This window comes from Colletotrichum acutatum, assembly GCF_030867785.1.
Source record: "Colletotrichum acutatum strain CBS 112980 chromosome Unknown BDZ83scaffold_31, whole genome shotgun sequence".
Classification (NCBI taxonomy): domain Eukaryota; kingdom Fungi; phylum Ascomycota; class Sordariomycetes; order Glomerellales; family Glomerellaceae; genus Colletotrichum; species Colletotrichum acutatum.
Genome location: NW_026849025.1, coordinates 130961 through 144538, shown reverse-complemented (window position 1 = coordinate 144538; position 13578 = coordinate 130961). Strand labels below are relative to the sequence as shown.

The 13578-nt window shown below is 53.0% G+C and overlaps 3 protein-coding genes across 3 annotated transcripts; 1 reads left to right on the top strand and 2 right to left on the bottom strand.

Annotated features, from left to right (window-relative positions):
- Window positions 1-1346: 1346 nt before the first annotated feature.
- Window positions 1347-6118, bottom strand: BDZ83DRAFT_791107 (TATA-binding protein interacting; the record flags this gene model as incomplete). Its single annotated transcript, XM_060515728.1, has 4 exons — window positions 5379-6118; window positions 2261-5288; window positions 1872-2210; window positions 1347-1814 (listed from the first exon to the last, which is right to left on the bottom strand). Exons 1-4 carry the CDS (start codon window positions 5618-5620, stop codon window positions 1347-1349), a joined length of 4077 nt encoding a protein of 1358 aa, XP_060366634.1. The 5' UTR covers window positions 5621-6118.
- Window positions 6119-6563: 445 nt separating this feature from the next.
- BDZ83DRAFT_255414 (uncharacterized protein) lies at window positions 6564-7737 on the top strand. The gene is made up of 3 exons (XM_060501960.1): window positions 6564-6852; window positions 6990-7315; window positions 7447-7737. The coding sequence occupies exons 1-3, from the start codon at window positions 6710-6712 to the stop codon at window positions 7464-7466; spliced, it is 489 nt and encodes a 162-aa protein (XP_060366633.1). The 5' UTR covers window positions 6564-6709; the 3' UTR covers window positions 7467-7737.
- A 2-nt stretch (window positions 7738-7739) lies between these two features.
- Window positions 7740-11688, bottom strand: BDZ83DRAFT_615545 (uncharacterized protein). Its single transcript, XM_060507901.1, has 2 exons — window positions 8764-11688; window positions 7740-8713 (listed from the first exon to the last, which is right to left on the bottom strand). The coding sequence occupies exons 1-2, from the start codon at window positions 11427-11429 to the stop codon at window positions 8032-8034; spliced, it is 3348 nt and encodes a 1115-aa protein (XP_060366632.1). The 5' UTR covers window positions 11430-11688; the 3' UTR covers window positions 7740-8031.
- Window positions 11689-13578: the final 1890 nt, after the last annotated feature.

The window sequence follows — 13578 nt, the reverse complement described above, 5'->3', positions numbered from 1 at the left end:
AGAAAGTAGAGCCTCTTCCTTGAACATCCACTTCTACTCCAACACCCTGCTTCCTCAGTAGCAATGACTTTCCTGCTATTCACAGAGGTATACAATGGTAACGAAGGACGGTCTACTTAAGGATTTGAATGGTGTTACCTGGTGGAGCGCGAGCATATCGACAATCTCGCCGCCTCGGATCCCTTTTGTGGCCTGCTCTACATGCTCCGCTTGTACTACGACAAGTTTGCGCCCGAGCCATTTGGCCGTTATCAGATGGTTCGATGGTATGTCTCACAGTCACCGATGATGCTCCGTACCCTCAAGCTGGCTCATTTACCTGAAGCATGTTAGTGCGGGAGAAGATTTTACGTACATCTGGCTGGTTGGCCCAACAGAAGACCCTGGAGCACGAGGAATGCCGATATTTATAGTCGAATCTTTCCATTTCACCTCCACTAGATGGCAGTAACACAAGGAGGACCTCGCTGTGCTGTGTGAAAAGCATACAAAAGATGATGAGGGCCGTCATTTCTTGGAGGCGCGTCGAGTATCTAACACGATTGAAGAAGTCTAGTAACCTTCACCCGTAGGAGAATCTCTTTCACAAATTAAAGCCTATGTAACGGGAGTACTAGGCCAATTCCAAGCTTCTCTGTCTTGTGTCCCCAACGCGTGGTCGTAGTCCTACACGTAATATATCGAGGGAATCAAAGTTCAATCTAAAACGCCTCATTCTTCTAACCACCGAGCTCACGCAATGAAATCATAATTCCCTAATGCTTCCAGCAGGATCTGTTATGTAGACTATTTATACAACGGAGAGTGAAGTAAAAGACAGACTTGAGAAACATCCTCCTTGCCCCGGATGCTTCACCCAAGGGACGCTCTAGCCCACCATCACACATACAAGCTTCAACGTAGACCAAACACATCTCTGAAATCTGACCTTAGCGGGATGTAACACGGGAGGAGTGATGACACGCGTGATCCACAAGTATACAGCATCGTCACCAAGTGTCCTTGGCTTGGGCCATACTCATCCGCCAGCGTATTCCATCGAATCACCCAAAGGCTTCAACGACATGAAAACGAGACGTCATTTTGAGCTCACATGAGGGGATTATTTCCCCACGTTCGAATAAACCCTCTTGGATTCATCTAGCACAGTTTTGGAACATGACTGAACAAGAAAGGCAACTGAGCTGATAATTCGCCCCGGCTGTGAGACCTTCTTGTTCTTCCAAAGCGTACTTTACAAATCAAATGCTGAAATCTCATTCATCCTCTGCTGTCCTTAAGCATCCTAGCTATGCCTCATCTTCAAGAGTAAGATGAAGGTGGCCCATCTCTATGTAGTGTCTGTACTACAGAATGCTGAGGTTCTTGGTCTCCTCACGCAGGCTTCTAAGCTGCGCTTGGAACTCCTTGTTAACCCACTCCCAGTAAGCGTTCCACGCCTGGCTGGCACCTCCAGCACTCGCGTTGGCTGCTCCCTTGCCAGAGCCATCCTTTGCACCCTTGAGTTTGTCTCCGAGCAAGAGAGTGACCCTTAGAACGCTCTTGTTCGCCTCCTCCTGCTTCTCCACATCCTGCTTGACGGCTCCATCCTTGAGCTTAGTGGACAAGATGGCGCGGTATGCCTCGGCGATGGAGTCAAGGCGACGGCTAGTCTCATCAGGGTCAAGCGAGATAAGCTTAGACACCATCAAGTTGCAGAGACTGCGGATGTCGTTGTCGTCTTTGAGACCAGCGACCACGCGGTCGTAAAAGTCGATGTTGTTGATTCGTGAGAAGGCCGTCTCCATGAGAGCGTACAAGGTCTCGTAAGCGCTCTGTATTTGTGGTTAGCAATAGCCGCGACCAACCTTTCGAAATAAGACTTGACATACCTTTCGGACTTCAAGGCCATCATCCACCATATGTTTGAAAGGGCCCATCATGACCTCTCTGATCAACTGAGGCTTGATCACCGACTCGGTCAACACAAACGGCATCAGCTCGCCAAGGTGAGGCAGGATAAGATCGGGCTTGTTGTGCGCAGCCGAGTTGAGTGTTGACATCGCCAAGCGGCGGTTGTCCATCTCCGAGTCCTGCAGCATGACAAGCAGCATATCGACAAGGACATTCTTGAGCATAGCGTCAAAAGCCTCGTCGCTATCAGGAAGCGTGTATCGAACAGCCTGAACAGACATGCCTCGGATGTCGGGGTTCTCATTTCTGAGAAGGGACTTTATTATTGTTAGTTTAGCTCTATCCGTGGCGAATTTGCTCAACTTACCTGAAGCTGAGGCATGAAAGTTTGAGAATCGATGATGGTCAGTCGTCCCACACATTCCGCGCACACCACTCGGTTATCGGGAATAGTAGAGGCCGAAAGAAGGTGCTGCCAGATGTCGGCCGCGAACTTGGAGACCTCGGCAGAGAGAACGTTGACTTGCTGCAAGATCTCCTTTATCGACTGGATAAGCAAGTATTGCGTGTTACCACCCTTCTGCATGGTTGCCAGAATGACTGGAAGGTATTCGGAAACATTGCCCGAACCAGCACGGCCAAGAGCCACTGCAGCTGAGATAGAGACCTTGTCGGGCTCTTCGTGGAATTGCTGCAAGAACAGCTCCGCCTTCAATGGCGAGTTGGCTCCAAGACGGAGACCAGCCTCGCCGAGCACTGCAAGTGCCAAGCTCAAGCGAGCGTCATCCTTGTTCCTGGAACTGGTTTGCAACTCGGAAATGAAGCTTTCAACTGTGACGCCAGCCGAGCTTCCACTGGCTACAAGAAGTGCACCAATGACCTTGCCCACGACAACGGGATCTCCCTCGATACTAACGTCATTGAGAAGCCCTTGCATGAGAGGCTGGCCGGCGCCGCTCTCGCCAACTTTTGTGACAAGAATAAGGATCTGGTCTAGGACGATGCTCGCGTAGCTTGATTTGAGCAGACTGCAGATAGTAGCAGTCATTGACTGCGTTACCACGAGGTCGGCGTTTTCCTCGACGAGGGTCGCGAGAATGAGCAGAGCTGGTGCCAACAGATGAGTGTCGTTGTTGCTAATAACAGGCACCAACGACGAAACCAGGCCCTGAATAGTGTCTGCATCCAATTGGCCTCTGGCGGTCGGCGACACAACCAAATGCTTGAGTGCAAGCACGCTAGAACCGCGAAGAGCCCGGTTAGCCTTGCGGAGTTGTCCTGCAAGCTCCAGCGCGACCTCCCGAATCCACGACGTCTCGAGCTGGCCACTGCTAGTGCTGAAAGCTGCGACGTTATCGACGGCTCTCACGGCAGCCAGACGAGTAGTCTCGTTCTTGAGGCGGTCAAGAAGTGCTGTCAAGGCAGCCTGTCGCTTATCCGCTGGGATCAGACCATTGCCATCGGCACCGGAGGTTCTAGATAGCAAGACTCCCAAGGCGTGGATACCACGCTGTTTGACTTCAGCGTCGGCGTCAGTCGCAGTAATTCTGTTCATGATTGTGTCGAAGAGCTTCTGGAGCTCGCCCTTAAACTTCTGTGCCGTCATCTTGGACCGAGGAGGAGTGATTGCCTTCACCAACTCCTCAATCGTTCCGATGGCTTCACTTGAGATCTTATAAAATCGATCGTTGGCTGCCGAGATGACACCAGCCACTATCTTGGTCAGGTACGGCTGCAAAAGACTCGACGAGTGGGTCTTGGCAATATCGCTGGTGAGTTTCAGGGCGGCGACACGGAGAGTGCTAGGTGTCGCGGACGCATTTCCTCCAGAGGCAGCCAGAGACGAGGCGAGCGCCGAGGCTCCAGTTGGTTTAATAGACTCAATGATGGGGCCGATGGCGTCGTTGAAGTAATCGGAAAGACCACCTCGCTGGACTGTGATAATATCATCAAGGAGGTTGATGATGGCCTGCTTGGTAGGAATAACCTTGCCCTTGAGCAGCTTGGTGGAAGCCTTCACAATCGTCGGGGTGAAGCGAGCCAGATCTGCGCGGGGTCCAGTTGAAGGGATTCTCTCGAGGGTGGGGGATGTAAGACCTGTGGCAGCATGAGGGGTGTTCATAGAACCGCCGCCGCTGCTCTGACGTCTGCGTTTTCTGCTGATGGGGATGGAGCTAGGCGCCTCGGGCTCATGGTCGTCGAGTGAGAGATCTGTGGGATACATGCCCTCGCCCGTCTTGCGCACAAGAAGGGACAAACAAGCAATGACTTCTAGACGGACGTTCTCCTCTCTCTCGTCGAATCTCTTGACCAAAGTGGGTCCTGCCTGGCTGTATAGAACACCGTTCTCTAACAAATCACCACTTCCACGGGTTGAGATGAGGGTGTAAAGAGCCTTGGCGGCACAACGACGGACCTTCCAGCTTGCGTCGTCGTCATCGTCAAACCCAGCATCATCTTCGAATTCGTCATCGTCCTCGTCCTCATCCTCGTCATCAACGTCCATATCTTCATCGTCATCCCCCATTGCGTAGTTGGGGTCGTACTTCAGGTATCTGAGGGTTGCCTGGATGGTTTGGTCGGTAAAGGGGCGCATCTGCGTCGGGCAAGCGGCGAGGAATGACTCTAGGGCCACGAGAGCGGACTCTCGAACCTCGTTGAACTCCTGGCCAATGTCATCTCCGTCGCTGATCTCCTCCAGGTGCTTCTCAAGCTCACCCTCGCTCAAAGCTTGGAGAATGAAGGGCACCAGAGTCTTCAAGTATGCACCGAAACGATTGGGGATCGATCTTGCCAGGGAGCCAGTGATTGAAATATAGAGACGACGTGTGACTGCAGAGATATCGGCCTTGTTCAGGTCGTTGCCCATTCGGTCGACCATCTGGCTGAGCAACTCGTCCGACAGGTGAATAGCAAGTATCGAAGTAGCCACCACAGCTCTCTTCTTCACGACTGATGATGTCTTGTCGTTCTCGAGCAGACTAATGACCGCATCTTGCATTGCCTCGACCTCGAGGGGCGAGAGCATCACGCCAAAGCATCTGACAACCTCGATAAGAATATCCACCGACTCTGCGCTAAGGTCTTTGTCCACCTTAAGGAGACCCTGCGGGACGGGCGGCAACTGGATGTTGTTTGAAGGGTTCTGTGGCTGCACCTTGCCGCCGGGTCCCAAAAGCCGCGGAATCAGAACGCGGCTAACGGCTTGGTATGATTCTGTCACGTCCTTAGTGGGCGGCAAGCCAGGTGTGGGTTTCGGGAGGGCCATGATGACGGCGCGGAGGGCGAGCGAGGGAACAGCATTGTCAACCGAGTTCTTAAGCTTGATTGCAGAGAGTTTCTCAATCATCGGTGCGATAATCGGGGTCGGTACTTTCATGACCATCGGTCCGAGACTGCGGAGGAAAACTGGTTAGCTCCTGCCATTGCTCGTTGGGTATTGGAGAAGGGATTTGGTTGGGAGGGGGGGGTTCTGATTCTCGCACCATTTGATCGCCAGGTTCTGCACCTCGCCATTCTGATCGTCGAGCGCCTTGATGATGCTATCAACAGTACGTGCGGCGACGTTGTAATCGTGGTGCAAGAAGTCGGGCTTGCCGTTCGCTAGGACCTGGAGCAGGTCGTTGAGCGACATGAAGCGGAAATCCGGGTCTGCATCTCCGAGCTTCTGCACGAGCTGGATCACCGTCTGCGGCGTCGGATTCGCGGGGACGCTTGACGAAGCCATCTTGGAGTGTGTCGTCCGAGCTGGTTCGCTATGTGTGAGGAAGATGGAGGTGACGAGGTTATCGCGGCAGGTGGCGTGTCAGCGAGGAATCGATTGCTCTGACCATGCAGAGGAAAAAGGAAAGAAGGTCGACCGTCCCGCGAAAAGTGGAAAGATGGCGGAAGATACGAGGTGTATCGGGGCGGTAAATTGGGTTGGTAGATTTTGATGTTGGCTTTGGATCACGACAACAGAGACCCTCGTGAAAGAGGCGTTGTTGGTGGTGGGGTCACAGGTTCCAGAGCTCTAGGCAGGAAGGGCCCAGTCAATGTCGTTGGGCGGGATTACCTTAGACAGCCCAGTAGGTACCTCAGACAATACGGGCAGAGGTCCCCTCAATGCTACCAGTTCCGGGTCGTTCTTGCCCCGCGAAAGTGGACCCCTACCACTGGGCTCTGAGGTTCCTGCCCGCAGTGATGGAGCGTTATGTAAGTCCCTGAGAGAACCGTAAGGTCCGTGCCGGCCCCAACTCGTTCTCCGATGAGTTATTCCGGTCAAAGATTAGATAAGCATAGAATGGAACCTCGATACCTTTGACCCTAGCTCCCATCTCCCCATTTCGGGGGATCGAGGTAGGTATGTCGTGCGGGCCCCTTCGGCACCCCCCGGCAAATGTCGTCACCACAAAGCTGTGGGGAGAACCAGCCACCCCCGGCATCTGGAACTATCCAGCCTCTTCCCCATCATTGGCCGATTTCTCTCGAAGCTCGTTGCTGGTGCAAGCTAGAGGCAGAGAGCTCGCAGCTCCGAGCTCCTAGACTTCGGACGGCAGGTCACTCAAGGCCAGCACAACAGGCCAGAAACCAAGGCCAAGCCACACCAATCCAACCCCAGCTTTTTTCTTCTTTTGGCTTCCTTACGTGCTTCCCAAGCGGGTTTTTTCCGTGTTGCTTTCTTGGTTCTTTTTCTCCTTTCCTCCTGTTTGTTTTCTTTACAAAGGACACTCGCAACTAATCCAATTGGTCTTGCCATTGAAGTCCCCTCCTTCATTGTAGCGACTCGAAGCATTTCCCTGCGTTCACTCTGTACTCCGTACTACACACTTCCACAATGTCTTTCGCCAGAGCAGCTTCCCTGCGTTCCGCCCTCCGATCCTCGGCGCGCCGGACGATCCGTCCCCAGTTCCGTTCCCAGGTCGGCCAGAGGACCTACGCCAGCCAACATGGCGCGAAGCCCCAGAGTGAGCTTTCCCTGTAAGTCAATTGCCTTTTATTCCCATTAAGAAACCAATTGGCTCTTTCAATCGAGCATATTTGTGTGAAACGGGACACGTGGCCGTCAAGATTTGCCCGAGGAAGACGTGTCTGACCACTTTTTCCATGCCATACAGTGCCATTGGCTCAGTAGTATTTTTCGCCGCGGGTCTGGCCGTCATCCAGCCGTGGAGCGGTCCCGCGCCGTCCAAGGGCCACGGCGCCGCTCATGCTAAGCATGACGAGGAGGAGAAGCACGATGGGCCTGAGGAGAAGGAGGGGAAGGAAGAGGAGTCCAAGTCTGAGGAAAAGGAGGAGTCCAAGACCGAGGAGAAGAAGGACGATAAGTCTGAGGAGAAGTCAGAGGATAAGAAGGAAGACAAGTTCGAGAAGCCCAAGGATGAGAAGAAGGAGGGAAAGTCTGAGGACAAGCCCAAGGAAGAGTCCAAGGACGAGAAGAAGGGTGAGGAGAAGGAAGAGAAGTCTGACGACAAGAAGGAGGAGAAGTCTGACGACAAGAAGGAAGAGAAGTCTGACGACAAGAAGGAGGAGAAGTCCGAGGATAAGAAGGAGGAGAAGTCCGAGGATAAGAAGGAGGAGAAGTCCGAGGATAAGAAGGAGGAGAAGTCCGACGATAAGAAGGAGGAAAAATCCGAAGACAAGGAAGACTCCAAGGACGAGAAGAAGGACAACTAACCCTCCCAAGCCTCATCACCAACCCTCAGACGATCATGAAGCCCACAAGGCGACACTAGTCGCCTAAATCATGATCATGTACATAAACCACAGCCAGGTTCTTCCTGCTCTTCGCACTTGTTCTAATGCATAATAAAGCATGGCGGCTCTATTTCCTCAGACGCAACAGACAATCATAGTTGAAATCATCGTGACAGTTGAGAGAGTCTTGAATTCCTTGCATAGTCTTTCCCCGTATGTACACAGACTACTACACCTGCCTGTTGTAGGCAGTCCCTCGCTATCTACTGCCGACTAATGTTTGACCTCTGAAAACGCCAAACGTAAAAGGGAAACCCATCATGCTTTGTGGTATCAAGAACAAGAACCAAAACCCCGAAACCCGAAAAGGATAGTCCAAGTGACCATAATGATAGATCATGACGGCCAATTATGTACACACACAACGAACCTCTTTTCTCCTCCTCCTCCTCCTCTTCCTCCCTACGACCTAGATGATTGGCCAGTTGACCGCAGCTCAATGGGGCCATTCACAGGAGTGTTCCTTGCACTCCCCAACCACCTCGTCGCCACAGAAAGGCGTGGCTTTTTTGTTGGCCCTGAAGTCAGTTCTGGGTCTGCAAAGTTGGCTTCCTCAACCGGGGGCGTGGAAGACCTGGCGGCCGACTCGTCTCTCGACCTTCGAGACTGCCGTGCCTGGTGGAATGAAGGCCGAGTGGTGGAGTGACTTGGCCTAGGTGCCCCGTCAAGGTTCGAGGGCCTCTCCTCGGTATGGCCAAAGACCGACTTGGTCTTGCTGCTGATAACTTCCAACACCGTTCCAGAGGTCTCGCCGTGGCCACCTTCCATTCCCTCGGCCGCGTCATCCGCATTGAAGCCCTTCCTCTCGAGGCGTTGCATGATATCAACATCGCGCGGCCAGTAGACCCGACGTATCGCGTCGACTATTAGCTCCAAGCAGATAACGGTCGCAAGTGCAAGGAGAATAGTAGTCCAGAAGCTCAACGTTCTACCAAAGTTATGAATGAACGCGTGGCGAAGCTGGTAGATGCGCAGGATGGGCCGGAAAGCTGCGGAAAGAATGATATTCCACAAGAACCAACCCCCGACCGAGATGAGAAACCCGGCCAGAATGATAATGTTCTTGTTTTCCATCTCAAGAACCCTAAGATTGTTAGCAAACTATTATGCATAATTCCCCACGAAGTAACTCACAGCAACTTGATGTTGATAAACACCACAGCAACCGTAAAGGGAACGGATCCCATAGCATAGAGCGATGTGTCCTGATCGAAGGGCAGCGAGCTGTAGACCGCCCAGGTCACCCAAAAAATGATGAGAGACTCGATCAGCCCGAGGAATGTCCAGCCAATATAAAGCTTGATGTTGAAAGCTCGGTTCTTGTGGCCAAAGGTGTAGAGCTCGGGGAATTCGAGGAGCGTCTTAGCTTGCAAATCCTTTTCCAGACCGCCCAACAAGATAACCGCGAGTGAGGTAAAGAAAGTATTGAACACCGTCAAACTCCAATTTTCATATAGAGACGTTCCCGTGTATCCCGTGTAACGCTGGAAGTAAGCCTGTGGTAAGAAAAAGACAATTTCCTTCCAAAAAGTGGCGAGAATATATCTGCCAGTTCTAAGGTAGTTCCAGCGGCCGTGGACAAAGAGAAGACGCTGCAAGAAGCGGAATTGCGCAATGGCGTAGTCGGAAATGCGAGCGGCTTGGAGACCTTCGCGGCCCGAGATACCGATACCAACATGCGAAGCTTGGATCATGCCGATGTCGTTGGCGCCGTCGCCAATGGCTAGAGTCAGGGAGTGAGGTACTTGTCGGCGAATACGCTTGACGAGAGTGGCCTTTTGCGAGGGAGAAGCGCGACAGCAAATGACCGAGTCGACCCTCACTACAAGGTCGAAGAAGAGGAAGCTGAGGTCCTCGTCTCCCTCAATGATACCCAAGGTCTGACCGTCGACTACTACTACCGCGTGGGGCGCCATACCCCGGGCCACTTCACCCAGGGTCGACAGGATGGACTCCTGCAGATTGCCCATGGTAGCATCCAGGATGAAAACCTCGGAGAATGGCTTGCACAGGCCGGCAGAGTGACCGATATTGATGGCAGTCTCGCGCTTATCTCCCGTCAACATCCAAACCTTGATCTCGGCGCGACGGAGTTTTTCAATCGTTTCTGGTACGCCCTCTTGCAACCGATCCTCGATGGCGGTGGCACCAGCAAGCTCGAACTTATCCTCGATGAGCTCACCAGCCGCCTCAATCTTTTCTTGTCGATTATCCAAGCTGGTGGTGGCATCATGATAGATCCTTTTCCACGTGTTGTAATCATCCTCGCTAATATATCGGTAACCGTAAAGTAAAGTCCGCAGGCCCTCCGAAGCAAACTCGTTGATGTGCGTGAAGCATCGTTCGAGAACGGTGCCCTCGTTGAGAGCCACGGACTCGTCAATGAAGTCGTCCACTTCATCCTCGTTCGCTGACATGGCCATGCTGTGACGTGGCGATGACCAAATCTCGTGGGCGCTCATGGGTGAGAGGATGTCTGCCGAACCTCTGCGTGAATTCCATGCGTCGGCGTCGTCGGTAACGGCGCTGGATCGCCTGAGCATGTCACCAGAGATTCTCTGATTCATCATGCTACGTCGATCTGACATTGACGTTCTCCCAATGACGAAGCTGCTGCGGGGTGTTCCACTTGTGCTGAGGCGTTGTTGTGCCTTTTCCCTCTCCACACTCCTACGAATCGAGGCTCTCCGGTTGACGTCGCTCGCCTTTTGTGTGGCAAGACCGCTCAGCTTGAGACGAGGCAAGATGACGTTGTCAGCGCCTTTGCAGAATACACATACTCTGCCGTCCGGCATACGCATGATGATGGACATCCTCTTCCTTTGACTGCTAAACTCAATGACATCTAGTACCTGGTACGTTTCTCTTTTAATCGTTCCATCAGCTTCGGGCATTTGGAGAATGACTGATTGCGCAGGCCGGTCAATGAGGAGGTAGCCAAGATCTCTTGCAGCTTCAACCAAAGCAAGCTCATCAGGAGAGGCAGCTTGGTATTCGATCTCGCCGTCTTCCTTTGTCTCGGGTAAACATGTGTGACAGAGAGCGATGCAGAGTAGGAATTGCTTGGCTTTCTTGGAAAAGACAGTATCTGGTTTGCGTCGCAGATAGTCAAGGAGATCTTCCGTCTTGAGTTCGGGCTCGGCTTGAGGGGCCCGACTTGTAGAGCGTCCTCGTCCATAAGTGCTGATGGATGACCTTCCTTGTGCTGGTGTCAACGAAGAGTGATTGTCGTGGTCACTCGTCGTCTTTTCTCGATTCCTATCCTTTCCTTTTCCCTTACGCTTCTTCCGGGCCATCTCGATCAACTTCTGCTTGGCGTGTTCGTCTCGTTCAATGTCCATATCGTGCAGCCATGCGGTGCCGGCGACGCTCATCTTTCTGAAGCGCATCACGTTCTCCGTCAAGGTGCCTGTCTTGTCCGAGAAGACGTAGTTGACTTGACCCAAGTCTTCGAGGATCGTTGTGGTGTTGGCGACCATTGGCGTATTGGTGACCGGGTCGTACATCTCGACGTCTCCCATCATGTAAAACTGTATGATCTTGATGATCTCCAAACTGATGTACAACGAAAGCGGAATGAGTGTGTTGAACATGAGTATGAAAGCAATGAAGATCTTCCTCATACTAATGCGTTCACCCATGAAGTACCAAGAAGACTCGGCGGGGTCTCGCCACAGATAGTGACCCAAGGTAAGACCGCTGCTGAGGCCGAGTAGCACTACTATGAGCCAAACGACGATTCTGTTAAGGACGCGCTGCATGGCGGGTGCTTTTGTGCGTACGTGCTTGTGGGCGTTCATTCGGATCTTGCATTCTTCACCCGTGTTCACGACGATGCCGATAGCTTCTGTCGTGTTTCGCACCGTGGAGCCGCGGTAGATGACATTGTCGAGTGACAGCGGTAGTGTCTCTCCATTGACAGTGACACGTCCGTCATACCTGTAAAGATCCAGGTTCGGGTCCTCGGAAACGATGGTTGCCTGGCAAGACTCAATGCCTTGCAGGGTTTGACACCTTTCAGCAAGAATGGGTGAGGCTCTTTTCGCCTTCAAATTCGTCTCGCCGTCCAAAGCCATAGTTTCGATGTAAGCGGTACCGTTAGGCCCGGACGCATATAGAAGGACAATGTCCGCCGGAATGTCGTCGTCACGTTGAAGTCTGACAACGTCGCCAACCTTGAGGTCCTGCCATTCAATCTCGGTCCATCCATCTGCCGAGTATTCCGCAACTTCGCCATCCTTGTGCCTCTTCATCCTCGCAGTCGCCTTCTTGGATCGTTCGCCCAAAACCCATGCGCGACTCAAATTTTCCGTCTTGGCCAACAGATACCGGCGGTAGTCGTCGTATCCTTCCTTGGCCATTGATAGTGACACAAACACGGCGAGAGGTGCAATGGTTGTCCACTGGCCCGTAGTGCTGAGTCCCGGGATGGCCTGAATGATACCGACGACAAGGAAGTAGAAGTTGCCCATCTTACTGAACTGAAACAGGAGTTGTTTGGGCAGGAAACTCCATATCGTGTATCGACTGGACCGAATAAAATTACTGGCGTACGACTTCTTAGTGCGCTCGTCGATGAGATGATCACACCGTTTCCTTGACAAGTCGAGTGGGATATGCCTTCCATCTGCGCTCGGCGGTAGCGGCTTTTGTCGCAATAATCCCTGCACAATGTACACATTGTAGGCCTTCTTAAGCTGGTCGCTCACCGACTCCTGCGCAACGCGCCATTTCGTCCTTTTCGTTGGCTCTGGCCGGTAGACTGGATACTTGAGGTCAGAGTCTGAAGGCTGCGCGGAGCTGTGGTCGCTGCCCCGTCGAGTTCGTGAGGACGAGGGCTCATCCTGGATATGGCCCTCAAGATCGCCCCTCGAGGGAATCGTATAGAGCCCTGGCCTATTTGAATTGGGGTGCGACGATGGCGGGTCGAAGCTGCGCCTGGAGTCGCGTTGAAGCTCGTCCGAGAAACGGACATGGCCGCCGTCGAGGGTGCCTTTGCTCCCCATGGGTTCGGTGATGGCTCGTCTCGGGTGAAGTCGTTGCGCTGCGCGCGGCGCGGGGTTCACAGATGGCGAGGATGTGTCATGAAGATCGTTGTCATTATGGTCAGAGGAGGTTGAGCTCGACGATGTTCTTGGGGCGGGGTCAGCGTCTTCATGTTGTTGTGAAGGGGCGTCGCCCAGATGCCGCCTGTCCATTCTTGAGGGGCGCGCGAGGCGAGGCTTGGTCGCTTTCTGTCTAGGCGGTTCACTGAGCAGTGGCAGTCTCAGTCTAGCCCCCAGAAGCGCGGATCGAGAACCACAGTGGTGGTTAGCTGGTCAAGGCTAGCTCGAGACTAGAAGGACGGCAAAAATGGGCTTGTTCCAGACGGATCCCTTAGAAAGCGGCCCGGATTCACCAGAGTGGCTCGGCCATGAAGCTCTTCATTGGGCTCGTCTTGGTGGTGGCGGCGCGTTCCTTTCTGGATGTGGCGTGGTCCTTTGGAGTCGTGGGATCTCCAAGTGCCGGGCCAGCGCAGGTGGCTAAAAGCTGTACAGAAGCGTATATAGATGCTTTTGGAGGGAGAACTGAAAGCGTCTTAGGAAAGTGATAGGATCTGCGATTACGGCGACGTCACGGGCGGGTATAGTGCGTAAGTGAGTGAGAGTAGTCGTCTTGAAGATTAACAATTTAGGAAAATGCTGATGGTGTTGATGTTGTTGAACAATGGTGTTGAGTGGTAAACAAGGCGGGCCAGCCTCGAACCGAGGACGGGAGACGTCAAGGGAAAAATTTGGCAGGCTGGGCGGTGCTGTATTCCCGTAAGAGGCGGACGCCGAAGGAAGCGCCGGCGGAAGGTCCCCGTAAATGGAACTAGATCGATGCTCCCCCATCAATTGCACTCGTCAATCGTTGGCAGATTAGATACTCTGTACCTAAAGGGAAAGTAGATGAGAGCTCCTTGGCAGT